Here is a 19,648-nt window from a genome sequence, read left to right as displayed (position 1 = left end):
AACCCACAAGAAACCCCAACAGTTTAAGCTCCATAGGAGCAGCAACTTTGTCTTGTTCTTAGCAAGACCCGGTATATAGTAGGTGCTAAATAAGTATTTGTTGACTATATAAATGTCAAAGCAATAACACAAGGAGCATTATCACCTGAAACTAATTAAATTGTCCCTTAAAAAGTCACTCACCCTGAGGGGAACCTGGGCCAGTAAGAAAAATCATAGGAAACAATCCTGTCTCCCTCCCTCATCTGAACTTTTGGGGGTCTCAAATTCAACCATGGTTTCTGTTTTAGTTGGTGCAGCTGGTTTGTGTGTGTGTGTGTGTAATGGAAACTACACATCAGGCAAGGGATTAAGGGAGGGGAGGAAAGGCATTGCAGGTGTCACAGTGAAAGCCTAGACTCCCAGGGCCCAGCCCCAGCTCCTCTGTCACTGGCTGCCTGTGAATTAAATAATTCTGAGACAATACAGCAAAATGGTTAGCATTATAGATGCCTCCCTTCCCAACCAGCCTACCTGGGTTCAAAGTCTGGTTTAGCCACTTACTGTCTACACAAGCCCTGACAAAATACTCTGCCTGGCTGAGCCTCAGTCTCCTCAACTGCAAAATAGGGATAATAATAGCAGTTCCCTTCTGGGGTCGCTGTGAGCATGACCCAAGTTAATTTATGTTCATTGTCAAGAACAAGCTTTAGGAAGCCCCATAACTGTGAATGCCTGTTAATTATTACTACGAGTGTAGGCCTCAGTTTCTTTATCTCTAAGAGGAGGATCAATAATCAGATCGTTTCCTGAATGCTGCTCAAAGAGGGTTGAGAAAAAAAAACAAACACCAAGGTGCTTTGCACACATGCGGGTCCCATAGCTGTTTGGGACGGCGATTGGAGTCCTTGGGCCATGAGTGCTCTGGAGTCAGACTGATTGTGGTTGGAATCCCACTTCCACTACCTGGCAGCTGTGTGACCTCGGGCAAATCACTTCACCTCTCTGAGCCTCAGTTTCTCCAATAAATTAGTAAGTGTATCCACCTCCGATGTTTCTTATCTGCTCTGAAGTCAGCTGGCTGGGTTAGCCTGGTGATTCTGGAAAAGCCACTTGACCTGATTGCCCCTTGTTTTCTTCCTTCATGAAAGGGAAGTCATAATACACAGGATCCAATGAGGACACACAGCTGGTGTTTGGCACAGTCCAGGCGCATGGAGGACTCAGGACGTGTTATTTTCTCCCGGTTGTTATTATTATTATGAGTCGTCCTCGTTGCTACAGTAGGATTTGAAAACTGGACGCCAGGTATGGACACAGAGATCCCCGCAGCTCCCGGGGCCTCCGATGGGGGTGGGATGGGGCCCAGGGGATCCGGCCAGGCTGCAGACCACTGCGTCCTGCAGGCCCACGCCGTGGGGCTGCGAGGGGAGCCGGGCGCCGGGGCGGGGCGGGGCGGGGCGGGGCCGCCGCATCACGACGCGCCGGCCAATCAGGCGGCGTTGCGGCCGCTTTCCCTCCCCGCTGCCTCCAGTCGTCGCCGCTGCCAGCCGCCGGGCCTGTCTGCCCGCCGCGCCGCTGCTTCACGCCCGCCGGTGCCCGCCGGTGCCCGCGCCGGCCGCATGGAGCTCCGGGGCTTCTGCAGCGCGGATGGCTCCGACCCCTTCTGGGTGAGTGCTCGGCGGCCGCCCGGCCCGCGTGGGGCGGCGGGCGGGCGGGAGGGAGGGCGCCCGGCAGGCTGGGACGCCGGCCCGCGGGGGAAGCACAGCGCTGGGCGGGCGGGCGGGCCCGCAGACCCCGGGCACCCGCTGCCGACCGGAGCGCCACGTTCCCCGCTCTGCAGCCGGCCTGGGGGTCCCGCTCCCCACCCGCCCGCCGCGGCTCCTTCGGGAGCCTCCGCGGATGAAGGAAAACTTGGGTAATTCAGTTCCGGGGGGAAGGGCGAGCGATTTGCATGTGCCCAGCTCTGGGGTTCGGGGGAAAAGGTGAAGGGCCAGAGCCTGGGGGAGGGGGCCGAAAGGAGTGGTCCTTCCTGCTTTGGGGTTCCCTCTCCGGTTAATAACCTTCCAGGGAAGGGGACGGCGGAGATGGAGGGCGCCGGAGATGGAGGGCGGTAAAGGCGGTTGTCTCTCTGCTGAAGTTCTCCCATCTCCTTTGTGGGCTGGGGTCCCCCCATTCACAAAGAACGCCCCGTCATCCAAGGGCTGAGCTGGGGAGGGGCTCTGGCTGTGGAAAGGGGCTTCCCAGTCATTGGTTGAGGTTTACCCTCTCCCCAGTTGTTTTGCATCCACGTTACTCTTCCGTGGTTATGTCTTTTTATCGTCTTTTACTTTCTTTTGGCTTAATTACTCCGTGGGGCAGTTTGGAGGAACAAGGGAAGAAGTAGGGATGTTGGAGGAACAGCCAGGAAAGAAGGTAGGGCTGCTCACCCCAGCCATGTCTCACCTGACTCTCGGGTTAGGTTTGGGGTGCAGCTGAGGATGCCCAGGCCCCTGGTACCAGTGGCCTGGTGCCACCCCACCCCTGTAATATAAGGCTCCTCTCTGTGAGGACCTCCGCCAGTTTTTACCTCTGCAAGTTTTCTTCTGAATGTTCAGTGTTGAGCCTGGTTGGGTCTCCAGTGTCAGCTTCCTATGGTTCAATCCTGGTGTCTCTGGCTTTAGCTTCCCTCTGATGGGGGAATTCCTCCTTTGTTCCAGGAGGGCACTTGTGTTAGGCCGTGTTGGTTATTTGTAAACACGCGAGGCAGATCTGGACATGATAGTTTTCCCCCTTTTGTGTAGGCTTCAGGAGAGAGAAGCACCCTTGGTGATTAGTATTCAAAAATAACTTCTTGTCCTGTTTTGTGGTCCTTTCCTTTCAGGCTGCACTTGGAGTGTTGAAAAAGTCATTCTTCAGGGCCCCGTGGGAAGGCTTTATTTTGGGGGCATACCTTTTGGTAGAACAACCAATCTCACCCTGGTATCCCTCCCATTGTCAGGCCAGTGGGATCAGAGATTTACTCAAAGGCTGGAAACAGCTGTGTATTCAGGGTCTGGGAATGATTGGAGAGCAGGCCATTTGCAAAATAGGACTATTTAGCAGAGGGGAAAACCTGTGGAGTCCTTGCTCTCTGTGCCAGGTATAACAGCAGTAAGATTTTCTCTGCAAGGATCCAGATGGTCTAGTGTTGCTGTGAATTCTGGAGTATTGTTTCTTTTCTTCTCCTAAATTATAGAGGGGAATCAAATACATCCTGATACAGAATCTAATGTATGGTCATATGTATATATATCAAATATATCCTGATACAGAATCTAATGTATGGTCATATCTATTATATGACCGTATATTATACATATGACCATACATTAGATTCTGTATCAGGATGTATTTGATTGATGACTAATGAGGTTTTCCAAAGTCGAGTGTGTTTGGGGGGTGTCCTCTGTTTATTTAGCTTAAGAAGCTCATCTGGGAAGACCAGTTGGGTTTTTTTCTCCTTGCAAGGACGTCGCGCTCCAGAAATTGCCAGGTGATTGACCTTCACCTCTGTCAGGCCCTCGATGTTCCCTCAGTCTTTGGCCTTGCAGACTTGCCTCCCTCTGGATACCTGGACGTGCTGGATGCCCCAGTTTCTGGAGGTGCCCTGGAACCAGAGTTTGAGTGTGTGCAGCTGGTACATGAGAAGAAACCCAATGTAACAGAAAACAGATAATTTCTGTGTTTTCTAGGTCTGCACGCTCAAGGCCAGGGGAAACTGCCCCCCCCCCCACACACACTGATACAGATAACCTTGGACAAGCTACTTTGCTTCTCCGGGCCTTAGTTTCCTCATATGTTAAATGCGGGCAGGAGTCCAAAATGTCCCAACCTCCTATTGTCTTAAAGAGTAAATGAGTTCATCTTGTATGTGGCTCAGCTGGTGTCCTGCTTAGAGTTCAACAATGGTTATTATTATTCTTTCTAAAGATGAAGTTGTGAAAAAAAAAATGATGAAGTTGTGTGTTTTGAGTCACTCATCCCTCCCACTTTTGGACTCACTTTTTATTCAGCTGATGGAGATGGATGGGATCGGGCCACCCATTCATGCCCCTGATCTAGACCCTGTTTAGAAATCAAAGTGAATAGTCTAGGTGACAAGCTTATCAGAGCTTTGTTCCTGGGCCAGTGCCTGCCTCTGAGACCCAGGGAATTTCCAGAAAGACCAGAGTGTGGAAATGGCCCATGGTGAGAGTTCTACTGACTTAACTGCCTTCACTCAGGCAAATGTTGGGGGTGAAAAAAGAGGAAGTTAGTTATCTAAATGGAAACCGGGCTGGGTTCACTGCACTCTGCTGGAGTTTTACAATTGGGGATCCCTGGAGTCGGGTGTGGGGCTGGTAGGAGGGGCTGTTCTATGGCTGATGTTTGAATGATGGCTGGAATCATGAGTCTGGGCCTCTCCTTGCAAGGTGATTTTTTAAAAAATTGTTTGTTGGTAGGTTGCATATCTAGTGTGGGAAACTTGGAAAATGCAGGAAAGTAGAGGAAAGAAATCAGTGAGCAGTGTAGTGCTTGTGGCTCAGAGCAAGTGCCCCCATTTCGTGGGTTCAACTCCTGGCCCTGCAGCTTAGGGGAGTACTTTCCGCTTGTTGAAAATGGGGGTGATAACAGAACCAAGCGAATAGCACAGTGGTAACGCGAGGTGTAATTAGAGAAGGTGGTTGCTTCGTGTGTAGTCAGCGCTCAGGAAGTGTAAGCAATGACCCCAACGGGAGCTCCCAAGTTGTTACTATGTGGTCCTGCTGCAGTTTGCCACCCAGATGCTCCGCGCCATCCCCCCAACTCCAGAAGCCGCTGAGTATTTGAGTTAGCCAGCGAGGGGCGTGAGAGGGGTCTGTATGAGAAGTTCCTCTTGAGGGTAAGGTCTGGCTTTGGGGTCAGTCTGATTCCTTGGCTTCACAACAATGGATGAAAAGGCAAAATTTTCTCCATCCTCCAAATACCCTGTTGGTTTTCAGACTCATCGCGTTGCCTTCCTCTCTTCTTCCTCCTTTTTCCCACCGTCCCCCCTTCCAGTTCCCCATGTCTCCCTTCCTTGGGCACTGTTAGAGCCGACAGGGACCCTGAAACCCATGGGGCCTCCCTTTCACTCATCCTACTCCCCACAGCTTGAATCTGAGAATGGCAGTGCGATGGGCCCACGGTAACAAGGTCAATGGCTTTGGGAGGAGAAAAGGGGAACCTCAGAGCAGACAGGGCAGGGTTCCTGGGGTGCCCTTGGGCCTTGCAGGAGGAAGCTACAGCTGGCCCGTTCAGCGGAGACTGATGAGGGGCCTGGACCAGCTCTGTTTGTGATAATCTTGGGGTGGGGGATGCCTTTGGACCGTGCTGGTGGATGAAAATCTCTCCCCTTGTGCACTCAACTTCTAGGAACTGCTATCTCCACCTGGGTGTCTCCAACTTCCCGGGTCCCAGAGAGCACTTGGGCCCTTCCTCCCCCAGCCCTCTGCACCTCAGTTAATGGCACCTGGTCTTCAGAGGCTCAGGCGAAAGCCCGCGTCATCCTTTACTCTCCCTCCCATTCCACGTCCAATCTGTCCGCAGATCCTGTTGCCTCTTCCTTCAAAATGTCTCCAAACCTGCCTGCTTCTCACAGCCTCCCTGCTACTGCTCTGCTCTGCTCTGCAGCTATTGGCTCGCGCCTAGATTTGAACATGCCTTCCTCTCTGCTCTCCCTACTTCCCTCCTGGACCCCTACAGTCGAATCCCAACTCCAGAGCCACAGGGATCCTGTCCCTCTTCTGCTTAAAACCCTGCAATGGATCCCCACTTTCCTCAGGTTAAAAACCAAGGGCTCAGAGAGCGTACGAGGACGCCTGGCAGCGTAGCGCCCCATCACGGCTAAGCCTATTATTGCTTCTTTCTCCGCTCAAGCTGCCTTTGCATTAGCTGTTTCCCCTGCCTGGAATGCTCCTTCAGCTATAAATCCTTGTTCAGGTGTCGCTTCAGGGCGCTCACCCCCTATGCCAATAGGCCCTGCTCTTTCCCCGTAGCACTTACTACCATCTGATACACCAAATATTAATTAATTAACTCATGAATGAATGAATTTTCACTCGCTGTCAATTACCACCAAAAGGGCAACTTCACGAGGGCAAGGAATTTTGCCTGTGTTTGTTTATGGCCGGAATCCCAGCACCTAGAACAGTGCCGGGAACATAGTAGGTGCTCAGTAATAATTTGTTGAAGGAAGAATGACACGAAACGGTGGAATGGCTTTTGAGCTGCCTTGAAGCTTGTCTCCAGAGGTCCCTAAGGATGAAAGTCACTCGCCTGTCTCGAATGGATACTCAGGTAGACAGAGCCCTGCAACTTCCACATTTGACTGCTTACATTTTATCTCGTTCGGGTCAACCTGAGTCTCACCCATCTCTTTTCCCAGGGCCCAGTGCCTCATGCACAGTAGGCTCAATTAACATTTGAGTTTGAGTGTCTTAGATCCCAGTTCTAAAGTGGGCATTAGATCTAGCCTACCCATGTGCTGGTTTGGCTTTGTTTTAATTATGAATCACTGTAATTGCTAATATTTACTGATTTGTAAGACGGCACAGAAAAATCTGGATTTCTGGCTTCTCGTGAGACATCAGAAGCTCCGACAGCACGGGGCCTGCCTTTGTACGTGGTAGCAGTCAGCTGCGTGGTTGCAATTTGCCTCCATCCTTACTCCTTCCTGCAGCCTCAATTTTCAGGGCAGCGTCCGTTGCCTTTTTTCATTGTGCTGTCTCACCTGGTCTGCGTCCCTCACCTGGCCCCTATAGGTGTTTGAGCTGGCATCCCCTGCTTTGAAGCCCAACCTTTGGGTGAAGTTACTGGGGCCTAACGGAATCACTAGATTGATGACACACAGATCCTGGCCCCAGCCTAGTCGCGTTGGCAGGAGGGGGATGGATAAACTGGTTATTGATGCCAGAGGCTTTTGAAGCTGGCGTCTCATTTCTAGGGTAGCTCCAGATTTTCATGCTGGGATAAAGTCTAGCTTTTATTGTCAGATCTTCATGGTCAGTAAAACCCATGCCCATAAAAACTTGCCCGAACATTGTGCAAAAAAGAATTACAGTGATAATGTAGTGGGTGTGGGTAGTGCCAGGGTTCTGGATGTCCTGAGGCGAGCGCTTCCCCCAGCCTGGCTGGGAACCTGGGACGTGTCCCTTCGGATGCAGGTGGGGACCTGTACTTACCTCTTGAAGGCGGAGGGTTGAAGGAGGCCTTTGAGGAACCAGTGTGGGGGCTGGGTGGGAGGTATAGGACATGGTTTCTCAGCCTCGGCATTCCTGACAGCTGGGGCTGGCTAATTCTGTGTTTGGGGGCCGTTGTGGGCACTGTCCGTTGTTTAGCGGCGTCCCTGGCCCCCACCCACTGGGTGCCAGTAGTACCTCCTCTTGTCTGGACGACGGATGTCCCAGACATTGTCAGATGTCCCCTGGGTGGCAAAGTCACACAGCCATTGGTGTGGAGGAATCTAGAGAAGACATATTGGGCAAGACTTTGGCCCCCATGCTTTTATTTCCCTAAGAGTTTCTAGGCTGTTGGACTTCTTGTGTAATTGGCTTATTGAGGTTGCCTTGGAGAAGCTTAATGAAACGTAAGGAGGTTAAACTCCAATTAGCGAGCGACCATTTTCATGCTGTTTGCCTCTCTTCCCCTAGGCCCGCGTCCCTCTCCCCTAATCCATTCTGGATGGGGGGTGTGGAGGTTCAGTTGTGGGGAGAAAGCGCCTGTCTTTAGAGGTCAGGTTTGAAGCTCTGCTCCTTCATTTTAAACTGCCCCAGGCGAGGTGGACAATTACCAAGTTGAGATTCTACTGACGTGTCCCTTTGGTTTAATTGTGGGGTTCATATTCTGAAGGACGTTGCCAAGTTCTGGAAAATGGGTCTCAATGACCACGGAGGGCAGCCCTAGGCGGGCATTGTGTACACTTAGGTAGTAATTGAGGGTTTGTTTTTTTTTTTTTTTTAATGAGGCTTTTCCCTTCCCTCTCTGAGTTTTCTCTCTGAGAACCTCAGTTTACCTTTTATTGGCCTCTAAGTAACTACCTGCTTGGGGAGAACGGAGAACGTAAGTGTGGTCTTTGAAAATACAAGATTTGTTCTCTTGTTCTTCCCACAGCTGTTTCGCCCTCATTCATGTGTTCAATCTTGTATTATTAACTGTGCGCCTACTATGTGCTGGCACTGTTCTAGACACTGGGAATACATCTATGAATGGGACAGACGAGACCCAGGTGCTCGTGGAGCTCACACTGGGGATTATTAAACCAATTTTGGGTAGTGGTTAAGTGTTGCAATGACATAACCGGGGAGAACTGGGCTGGGGTGCGAGCTATGATAGAGGGATGTCCAGGGAAGGCGTTTCAGAGGAGGTGACATTTGACCTGTGAGCTAGATGGTAAAGCTGGTTGTGCAAGAACTGGGGGAAGGGATTCCCAGATAGGGGAACAGCAAGTGCAAAGGCCCTGGGGTGCTTGGTGAGGTCAGAGTATCAGAGCTTAACTCAAAGGAACTGCAGAGCCCATCTCATAAAAATCTGGCCTGGAGCACTCTGCAAAAAGGCATAAAGCACTAATCAAATGACTTGTGGTAATAATAAGGGTCTGGAAATTCCGGGTAGGAAACTTACCCCAGCTTGGCAAGGAAGTGGAGCAATATTTGTGCCTGGACAAAGGCCTGGGTTTCTGATCCATTTATGTTTGTACGAATCTCAGGGTTTTAAAATGAAGTTTATATGTTTTATGAGTCTAATTGGTTTCAGGACCTTAGCTGAAGCTCTTGAGAGTCAGACCAAGTTGGAATTTCCCTCCAAAGACTTTTCATGACCTATTAAGATGATGAGGTGCTTTGGTCGGTGGTTAAAATGACTTTCTATTATGTAGGTTGCTAGAAAACGCGTCTTTTAAAACTAGATGCTGAATTGGTCTGGCTGATTGCATGAGGGAGATCTTGCACAGTAACTTTTTTGATTGCACTGTTACTTTTAAGGTGAATATTCTAGAAGACGGTGAAGGGGAAGTAAAAGTTTTGGTACTTCCCCTCCCTGTGCTCTGTACCCAACAGCCACAGATGGTAATCTCTTGGGTGTCCTTCTAGAAAAATTTCAAGCATATGCAAGTATGTATGAAGGGGTGAGAGCGAGAGCGAGAAGGGGATATCTCGTTTCCCTCCCCAAATGGGCTCATATTCTAAACAACGTTCTGTATCTTGCTTCCTCCACTTAAAAACCTGTGTTGATTTTCTTTCCATGTTAAGTCCGTGCCAATCGAAAGAAAAAGGAAATAGCGCTTCTTTACAAGCCACACATTTTTCTGTTATATATCTGTACCATCTAATCCCCTAGTCCCCTTTTGGTCGTTGTCCGGATGGGTTCCAGATTTTTTGCATGATGAACAGTGCTGCTTTATACATCCCTGGGGACTCACCTTTGCACATATATGCAAATAGGTGTCAGCAACTCAGCAGAGTACATTCCTCCATGAGAAATCGCCTGGGTTCAGAGATCGATGCATATTGAAATTTGATAATGCTAATTGTCAGGTGGCTGCTGTAGTTTTCACTCCCACTAGTGGACCCACCAGCATTTATTAAGCGCCTGTTGTGTTCTTGCCACTTGAGAGCATTGAGCAAGCTGGGAATTGACCAGGCTTTGTCCCTGTATTGCAAGAGGGTTTTGCCCAGTTGAATTCAACCTTACTTTCCAGGAGGTTCGGTCCGGAGAATGCTTGTTGTTGTTTTTTTTTTACAATTTTAAAAAGATGTGTTTACATTTTACACATCATTGTCTTTTCTGTTTAAAAAGTGCTTTTACATCAACAATTTAACAACACGTAAAAGTTTGACTCATAATCCCACCATGCTAATACAACTCTGATTTAATTTTTACACCAATTTCCAGTTTAATCAGATTTCTGATTACGAAACAAACAACATAAAGATATTTAAATCCTCAACATGCTGCTCTCTGGACCTATCCGATAGTCAAGGTATTCTTTCAGTCTTCTCTATAATCCTAGAAACATTTATAAGCATAAATAATATGTTTGAATTAGAATAGGTTCTGTTGTAATTACTCTGCATTTTATTTTTACTTAACATATAATGCATATCAATACACAGAGTCTCCCTCTTTACAGTAGTTTAACATTTGAAGTTACAAATTTGCTATAATTCAACCATTTCCCTATTAATAACCATTGCTTGCATTCATTTCCTTTTTTTGTTCCTGAAAACAGTGTTCCAATCAACATCCTTTTACATAGGCCAAAATTATGTCAATTTTTTTCTATTTCATAGGTATCGGTTGGTTATTTTCCAGAAAGGTTATAGCAAGTCCGTTTCCAGTGACAGTGAATGAGAATTTGCATTTCTCTGCATGCATCCTTCCCAACTCTGGGCATGGCTGAATTTTGTTATCTTGATGGATAGAAAAGATCTTATTTTCATCCACATTTGCTTTAGAAGTTGAACATCCTGCTACGTTTCCCCCGGTGGTGTGCGTGTTCTTTTCTGTGCATGTCTTTCCGGGTCCTTCTTCTGTACACTGGCATCTGTACTGACATCTGTACCCTGGCTTATCTGTTTCCTCTTGATTTTCAGTAGCTCTTGACATATTGAGAATCTTGTTCCTTTGTCTATCATGTGTGTTGCAAATATTTTTCCATAGGCCATTGTTGGTCTATTGGCGTGTTACCGTCCAATTCTTGTCCAGATTTGTACGTAATTTTGCAAGGTTGCATTTGTAGTGTGCCTGCCATTTTCTTTCTTTTTTTATTTTATTTTATTTATTGGGGTGACAATTGTTAGTAAAATTACATAGATTTCAGGTGTACAATTCTGTATTACATCATCTATAAATCCCATTGTGTGTTCACCACCCAGAGTCAGTTCTCCTTCCATCACCATATATTTGATCCCCTTTACCCTCATCTCCCACCCCCACCCCCTTACCCTCTGGTAACCACTAAACTATTGTCTGTGTTGATGAGTTTTTATTTCTCATTTGTTGCTTGCCTGCCATTTTCTATCCTACATTTTCCATTTACAGTTGTAAGAATTTTCCCATGTTCCTCCATTCCTTTTAAAATTATACCTTTAAATGTCCAAGCCATTGTTCCTGGTATCGGTGGACTGTAATTTACATAATTACTACCTGTGGTTTGATGTTTAGCTTGCTGTCCTCCCCCTTCTTTTTTTTTTTCTCTTTTGAAGAAACATTCAAATTTTTTTTATTTAAAAAACATGAAATGCTTTTTTTTTTTTTTTTTTTTTAAGAAAACATCATAATGAATATCATATGGATAGTGCCTGTTGACTTATTTCCTTAGAACATATTTTCAGGAGTGGAGTGCAGCATCTCAGAACATTAATTACAAAGGGTTTCGCTCTAGCTATAGTCTTGTTTTTAAAAAAGGGTTGGCCCAGTTTGCCATTCTAGCAGGGCCTAAGGATACACACTGTTGTTGTTTGTATTATTATTAAGAGCAGATGATAGATACGTATTAATGACAGTGGCTTCTGGGGTCCCTTCAGTCAGCCTTACAAAGCTGGAGACCAGTGGCCCGGGGGAAAGTTGGAGCTGCAAGGTGCTGGGGAAGATGACCTGGTAGTTAGTGATTGAATTACTTAATTCTTCCTTGTTCTCTTCTTTGATTTTTCCACATATCCTAAATTGTAGTGTTTTTCTTTTAAATGAGAATGGGAGCTTATAAAAGCATACTTATATTTTGTTTTCATTTACTAGTGCATGTTAGGTATGGCCCATCTGTAATGAAGTGGTATTTACTTGAAGATGACATGTCAACAGGAACCTAATTAAGTAATTTGCTAATAATTGTTCCCTCTGGAGGCGGTTGGTTGGCGCCTTGTTTTTTAGCCTCTGTGTACAGGGAGATCAGGGGAAAATGCGAAACATGACCTGGAGGGATGGAGCACGGAGAGCATGTGATGACCTTCTCAGGAGCCCCTTGCAAGACAGGGAACCTCTGAGGGTCTCGAGTTGTGCTCGTTGACAGAGCGCCCACCCGTTGGTCCCATGGCCTGGCCCCATTTAGCCGACTGTCTCTGAGGATCCCCTGAGTATCCCTGCACTGGCCGTGACCACCTCTGGCTACAAGGGAGGCAGGGAAAGAGAGCATTTGTTTTGTGTTTTTTTAGTGGGAGGCAGCAAGAGAGAAGGGAGTTGGGAAGGGCGGTTGAGTAAGGCAGCCAGTGGTGTCTGCCACATCTGTATTTACGTAGTGCTGTCCTTTACATCAGTTCACTTTTTTGAAAACCTAAATAAAAATATCCCATAGGAAGTTTCATTTCACTTTAGAATATTGATGAAGTCCCAGGTTGGTTGTATCAGTGTATTTACCTAACAGCTATTCGATATGTCACTACTCAAACGACAAAATAGGGTAGTCGGCAAACTGCCTAGATCCGTGGTTCTCAACTCCAGGCGGTTTTGCTCCCGGAGAACATATTTCAACATCTGGAAACATTTTTGGTTGTCACAGTGGAGGGCGTGTGCTCTTGGCATCTAGCAGTTAGTGGCCAGGGCCGCTGCGAACATTATAGTGTACAGGGCAGCCCCCCAAGAACAAAGACTTACCGGGGCCCAAATGTCAATAGTGCTGAGGTTGAGATACACTCACCTAGATGCCCTTCGCGTGCCACCGCGTTTTGGGAAAGGCTGTCACGTGCTGGGCACACTGTTTTCTCCTGGGTAACTGTCTCAGTAATACTTGACGTCCGTAGCTGGTTTGTAGGTTTTCAGACCTATTCCCGCAGATAATTATCAGCTCTCCAGTAACCTGTGAAGTACTTTAACATGTGGACGTGAATTCAAAATATTGTTGCTCTTTGAGCACTTGATAGAAATTAGGAGAAAGGAGCTCACGGACCTTGAAGCTGGCGTTTGAAGGAATAACCTTTTCGCCAGGCAAATCCTGTCCAAGTGTGTGTTTCCGGAGGAAGGCTGTGTCTCAGAGAGGACCTCTCTCTGGGGTCAGGCAGACACCAAGGCCTCTTGGTGACTGCCTGCGTGCTCTGAAAGCCCTGTCCTTTGTCGGGTAGGAGATTTTTATTGCCTGCTTTCTACCTGGGTTTGGCAAAAACAACCTGGCCTGGGGAAGGAGCTGTGGAGACAAGAAGGCAGCTGGCAGGTGGAGATGAGCACGTCAGGCAGCTGGCAGTTGTGCAGGAGCTGGGCTGGCCAGGTAACTTGGCAGTTACCCTCATGCCTCCATGAAAGTTAATTGAGTTGTTATGGAGCGTGGTAAGGAGGCGGAGCCAGAATGGTTATTGCCTCCCTCCCAGCGTTAGCTGGGCTGAGAAGTAAGGGCATTTTTCTTTTTCCTTCTTGATTCGGGAAGCTTAGGAAAAGGCCTCTTGCCACCCCGTGGATGGCGCAGTTAGAGGTCAGGCTGTTCATGGACGCATACCGCATTTCATTGAGTCCAAGAGGCCGGCAGTTGTGACATGCATCTCAATTTCATCGATGTTACGCTGTGAAAATGAGGCCAGTCAGGATGGTAGGGTGCATTCAGTAGGAGAAACAGGCTGGGATCAAAGATAGTAACGTGGGAAGAAACACGGGTCTTAGAAGCGACGCAAGATGATAATCGCTTCCACTCCCTCCCTCTACCCCTTCTCCCCTCTTCTGTGTGTTAGTCCTTTTATTGTCGTAGTTCCATGCTAAGTGCTGGGGACACGTACATGGCGGGTGAAGCACTCGGTCTCCCTGTCTCGGGGAGGCCATGGCTGTGAAGATGTTTAGAGGAGCACAGGGAGCCAGTGTAGCCTCCGTTCAGATCCTGGTCCTGCCGCTCGCTAGCTGTGTGACTTTGGACAATGCCTTTACCTCTCTGTGCCTCTGTTTCCTCATGTGCAAAATAGGGAGCATGGTGATGCCTCATAGAGCTGTACAATTAATTGAGTTAATATGCAATTAGTGTGCTCGTCCTATTACTGTTAAATGCTGTCGTTATTACTTCTGCCACGTCATTGTTACTACAACTGTCGTCATACGTATTGTGACACAGCTGTCCCTGCTCTGGACAAAGTGAAATGCAAGATAGAAAAAGTGCTAGATAGTGGTATAGTTCTCGGATGGCCCCAAGTTAGCTGTGGTTAACTTCTGGTTCTTTGGGTACCACAGTCTCCTCTGCTCAGGGCAGGGAGCCTTTTCATGCTGCACCTCAGTTTCCACACCTGTAAAATGGAGAATAATAGTACCTGTCTCCTCATAGGTTTGTTTGAGAGATTAGACAAGTTAATATCTGTGCCTGGGGCTGTTTAAGGCTTAGCTATGATGGTATCTAAACCTCTCCAGAGAAAAAAAGAGACACCCTCCTCCTGCCACCTTGAGCACCGTCTGTTCCCTTGATTTGAAATCTTCTCCTCACCCTTAATCAGAAGTCTTCTGCAGTTCTGGTCAGAGACAGTGTGCTTTACTCTAGTTCTTGGTCTGTTTTCAAGTGAGGTTAAAAAATCCTCTGCAGAGAGCGTGAGGCCAGCGTGGCCAGTGCCCGCTCCTCTTGACTGATGGCCGCTCCAGGACTGGAGGTGGCCCCTGGCTCTGGTTCAGGACAGTTGGGTCACTTTCAACAGGATCCTCTGCTACGGTTTGCTTAGCTCCTGTGTGCCTGCGGGTTTCTGGGTGTTCACTGGGAATGGCCCAGCCTGTGCCTGCTCCCTCTCTTGCTGTTCGAGTTATTTCCTTTGGACCTTTGCTTATCCCTGGGATGGCTGGGTCAGAGGCAACGGGCTGGGTTCCTCTGGCTTTTCTTTGTGTGTTACTGGGTTGCTCTTCAGGTAGACTTATTCACTTGTTGAAAAATATTTAATGAGCGCCTACTGTATGCAGGTGAATTAAGGGACATGGTCCTGCTTTGGGGAAGTCACAGGCAGGAGGAGGAGACAGACACTGAGACTCAACAGGGAAATAGTTGGTAGTGCGGGGCGGCTCCCAAGCGCCGTGAATTCTTCCTGACAGTACCCTGTGGAGTAGGGATGGGGTTACTCCTGACTTATGAATGGGGAAACTGAGGCAGGGAGTGGTGACGTCACCCAGTTAGTAAGTGGCAGAGCCAGATTCAAACCCAGGCTGTCTGGCTCCAGAGTCTGGCTGGTAAGCCCTGCCCCATGCTGCCCAGTAAACATGGGTGCTGAAGGCAGAACACAGGTTTGCGTCCTAGTGAATAACCGGGGCAGGGGGGCACTTTAGACAGCTAGGGCCGCTCTCCCCCAGCAGGTGTTTGAGGTAACACTGGAAGGCTGTGGGGCTGGCCAGACCAAAGGCATTCCCGGTGGGAGGCCCTGAGGTGGGAAACGCTGGCTGCGTTTGCATCTAGAGCATCAGAGACTGGGGGGAGGGTCACGGCCTGATTTAATAGCAACTATGATCTAATAATAATTACTACCCTTCATATGCTCCCAGACACTGTGCAAAGACACTTTCCATTTAATCCCGAAGACAGCACTATGAAATTGATAGGCTATTATCATATCCATTTTACAGATGGGGAAACTGAGGCCCAGAGAGGTTTTGTGACTTGCCCAAGGTCATACAGCTCATATGCAGGTTTGGCCCAGAGTCTAGGCTCTCAAACATGGCACCATACTGCCACTGTGATGGGATTGTCCCCAGTTGCCTCGATGGTGGCCTGTTTTAAAAAAGCGGTTGTGGGTGCTTCCCAGGGGAGTGGTATGCTAGGACGGCTCTGGGGTGGCCAGAGTGGAGTCTTTTCCCACAGGCTGTGCTAAATGCCTGGTTAATCCTAAGAGAATGAAAGTCTTCTGGGGGGCAGGGGGAGGGGGGCTGCTCAGCATTCCTGCACATGGCTTTATGTGCTGCTGCTTTCACTTAAAGAATGACGTTGACAAGGCCTGTACTCTTGACCCCTGAATCGTGGGTCCTTCTTCACCACCACCTCCTCCTGGCCCATCTCCACGGTTACCCAGTTGTCTGTGGACACTTGGGGGTTTCCATGTCTGGGCCACTGTGGATCATGCTGCAGTGAGCCGGGGGTGCCGGTATCTCTTCGCGCCAGTGATTTCATTTCCTTTGGAGACACTCAGTGATGTTTAAAGACTGAATTCCCCTAGGGGTGGGGGAACGGGATCAGCGTTTATCATTATCTTCATTATTGTCACTGGGACTCTCCAGGTTGTCAGCCTAACCAGGGCCACCTTTTTATCTGCCTGTGGGGCTGAAGTGATGCCCTGTTGGACTTCAGGCCAGGCCTTCCTGTGATTTTTAGCTTAAGGAGTCATTTCTAAGGGAATTTGTTGGGCTCTGGTTTGGAATAGAAAAGATTGGCAGTGACCCAGGTGGCAGCCAGTAGGGACCTGGGAAATACAATACGTTCCACTCATTCAGGGCTGGAGTGAGGATGCTTTCAGCAGGAAGTAAGAAGTAAGGGTGAGGCCAGCCTCCAGGATCTCATTTTTCAGTGAAAACATCAAGATCCAGTCGGCATGTTTGGTAAAATAATGTCTTGTGTAAAGAGAGGCACAAATAGGAATGCGTAGTTGTATTTGCTTGTGTTTGCATAATGAACGCCAGAAGGACACACAAGAAACACAAATGGGGTTGCGTTTGTGTATGGGGGTGGGGCGCCCCGGCGGACAGAGGGGACTGGGCTCATGGGGCAAGGGAGGAAAAGTTCCTTTTTACTGTATTCCCTCCCTCCCTCCCTCCTCCCTCCCTCCCTCCCTCCCTCCCTCCCTCCCTCCCTCCCTCCCTCCCTCCCTCCCGTATCCTCTCTCTCTCTCTCTCTCTCTCTCTCTCTCTCTCTCTCTCTCACAAATACACATATTGCACACAAATATTTAAATGAGTCATGTATTGCCTATTACACTGAAATTTATCAATCACTTTATATTTTCTGTTGTTTCCAGAGCCCATCCTTCAAAAGCGTTTCCTAAGCAGCTCCCCTGCAGGGGTGTCTGGATTGTAAGCCTGCAGGAGAGTGGTTGCTGCAGGGCTGAGTTTGGGTGAGGCAGGGCCAGGGCAAGGCGAGGCAGGGGTATCGAGGCCGGAGTGTCAGCTTGGCGAGGGCTCAAGCAGCCCTTGTTTCCTGCCGGCTGTGTCTGCTGTATGAGTGTCCTGTGGCTGCTATAACGTATCACCGCAAACTTACGGCCTAAAGCAACATGGGTTTGTTCTCGTCAAGTTTGGAGGTCGGAAGTCCCCACTACAGTGCTGGCATTGTGCCTGGAGGTTCTCGGGGAGAACCCGTTTCCTTAGTTCCTTGGCTTGGCCGGCTTCTGCAGGTGGCCACATTCCTTGACTTGTGGCCCTGCCTCACTTTGACCTCTGCTTCTGTCCTCACATCTCGTCCTCTGACTCTGACCCTCTCCCCTCGCTCTCTTCCCGTGTAATTCCCTTATGAGTCCAGGGTCCCACCTGGATGACCCAGGCGAATCTCCCATCTCCAGATGTGTAACTGAATTCACATCTGCAGCGTCCCTTTTGCCAAGTGAGATAGTTGATCTGTTCTGGGGATTGGGATGTGGACATTTTTTTGGGGGGGCTCTTCTGCCTACTATACCTGGTCACATAGTTCCTGGCACAAAGTAGGGCTCAGAACATCTTTGTTGGGTGAAAGAAACACCCACTAGGTGAGGCTAGAAATGTGGAAGGGACATAGTGAGAGATGGAGCCGGAAGCAGTCACAGTAACAGCAGTGACATTTCTTGAGTGCCCACTGTGTACTCCGGCTCATGTTTAATTAAGAGTATTTACATATCTCATCAGTGTTCCCACTCTACAGATGTGGAAACTGAGACTTAGTTACTTGTCCAGTGTCGCATGGTGAGGAGCTGAAACCCATCTGCCTATGAGCGGTGTGTGTGGGGAGTGTGGAACTAAAGGTGGGGAGGATAGGGATTCTGTGAAAATAGGGTTTCTCAGGACCATTGACGTTTGGGGCTGCGGGAGTCTCGGTTGTGGGACCTGTGCTGTGCATTGTGGGTATTTGGAAGCACCCCTGGCCCCTGCCCGAAAAATGCCAGCACAACCCCCACCCCAGTGGTGACACCAAAAATGTCTTCAAATGTCCCTGCGGGGTGGGGGATTTGCCTCCTCCCGTGGAGAACCGCTATGTGATAATATACCTCAGAGGATGACACGTGAAATCCATGTCCCCATGTCACTCTTAGTGCAAGTCAAAATCCCTACAGTGGCCTGTGAGTCTTACACAGTCTGTCCCTGCCTGTCCCCCACCTTCCTCCCTGACTTTATCTCCCCTGACTGTTGAATCATGCTGGCCTCTCTCTCATTGCCCCAAAATGCCACTCATGTTTATACCTCAGGGCCTTTGCACTTGCTGTTTCCTCTGCTCTCCCCCCAGGTTCTTTCTGAGATGGCCATTTGGCTTACTACTTGTTGCCTTCAACAAATACACCTTTTCGCGGAGGGCTCCCCCCTTCTCTGAGTTCTTTTTATCAACACACACACACACACACACACACACACACACACACACACAGACACACACACACACACACGCGTGCGCACACACACACACACACACAGTGTCTCTGGTCAGGTATCAGGTCCAGGAGGGCAGGCCCTTAGCCCGGCTGTTCCCTTCTGGGCCCTCAGCACCTAGAAATGGCGCTCAGTAAGTGGATGAGTGCTGTCAGTCCTGTTTACTGCTGAGTGCCCAGACATACTCCTGTGCGTGGCACACGCCTGACCCCTCGCAAACCCCTGGAACATGACCAAATGGAGAATTTGGGGACGTTCCAGAATCTGATAAAGGAGAGGACGTGGCTGGAGATGAGCTCAGCAGGTGGTCAGGGCTGGATGAAGAACGTGAGGACAAGTGTGTCCCTCGTAGGGAAGGGCCCTGGTGAGACGCCTCTCACTGCCTGCTGGGAGCCTTGGGCTCAGGGCAGGTCTGAGCGAGCTGTCTGCTGCTGGCATGTGGACGCCTGTGTCGGGGAGTCATGGCTGTTTTCTTCCTGGCACTGGAAGTCCTGTTAAGATGGGAGTCTTGGTTTTGCATGTAACTCCTGCCCCTTTCTCATCAAGGTGTTTGATTCTTGGGCCTGAGGGTCTGCTGAGGATTTGGGGCTCTTGCCCTGCCTTCCTGGGTGCTGGGGGTAAGGTCTGGATGCAGCCCTCCCCTCGCCCCCATATTTCTGGGCTTTATTCTTAGCTCTGGTGAGTCAGCAGGTGAGGGAAGATTGCAGCTCTGCTCGGCGCGGGCAGGGGCATCCCTGCCAGCGTGATGCTGGCGTGGCACTGGCCGCCTTTCTCCCCCCACCCCCTCGCAGTGTGGGGCCTTAGACCTTTCAGGGAACCTCTGGCAGGACTGTGGTGGGGAAATGGAGGCCCCATGCTGGCTCTGTAAACACGATTAATGTCCAGAAGCCCAGCGGGTCCCCTGACCTGACTGTGAGCCTCCCTCTGTGCCTTTTCTGCTTCCCTTTGTTTCCCAGCTCCCCCTTGCCTCAGCCCCGCAACTGTGTGGTTCTGAATATGGCTTTATTAACGGCCTGTCGCCTCATCCTGGCTGCGCCCTGCACAGTTCCCTCCTTTGCAGAAGAGCTAGCTGGGGCTCGGAGCCAGCCTCCCTGGGTTTGAATGCGGGCTCTGCCAGGTCCTGCCCATGTGCCGTCCAGCAAGCCTTCTACCTCTATTTGCCTGTGTCCCTCTCTGT

The 19,648-nt window shown here is 49.4% G+C and overlaps 1 protein-coding gene across 2 annotated transcripts in view; it reads left to right on the top strand.

Annotated features, from left to right (window-relative positions):
- The first annotated feature begins 1,497 nt into the window (after positions 1 to 1,497).
- ABCC1 (ATP binding cassette subfamily C member 1 (ABCC1 blood group)) overlaps positions 1,498 to 19,648 on the top strand; it is a 114,547-nt gene continuing 96,396 nt past the window's right edge. For both annotated transcript variants that reach the window (XM_074322977.2, XM_074322976.2), the window contains exon 1: positions 1,498 to 1,649. In XM_074322977.2, coding sequence (XP_074179078.2) covers positions 1,602 to 1,649 — 48 coding nt within the window. In that variant the 5' untranslated portion in view covers positions 1,498 to 1,601. The remainder of the gene's footprint in view (positions 1,650 to 19,648) is intronic.

Source organism: Rhinolophus sinicus, chromosome 10 (genome assembly GCF_057876585.1).
Source record: "Rhinolophus sinicus isolate RSI-liver-muscle chromosome 10, RSI-T2T, whole genome shotgun sequence".
Lineage (NCBI taxonomy): Eukaryota > Metazoa > Chordata > Mammalia > Chiroptera > Rhinolophidae > Rhinolophus > Rhinolophus sinicus.
This window is presented reverse-complemented; position numbering and strand designations above follow the sequence as displayed.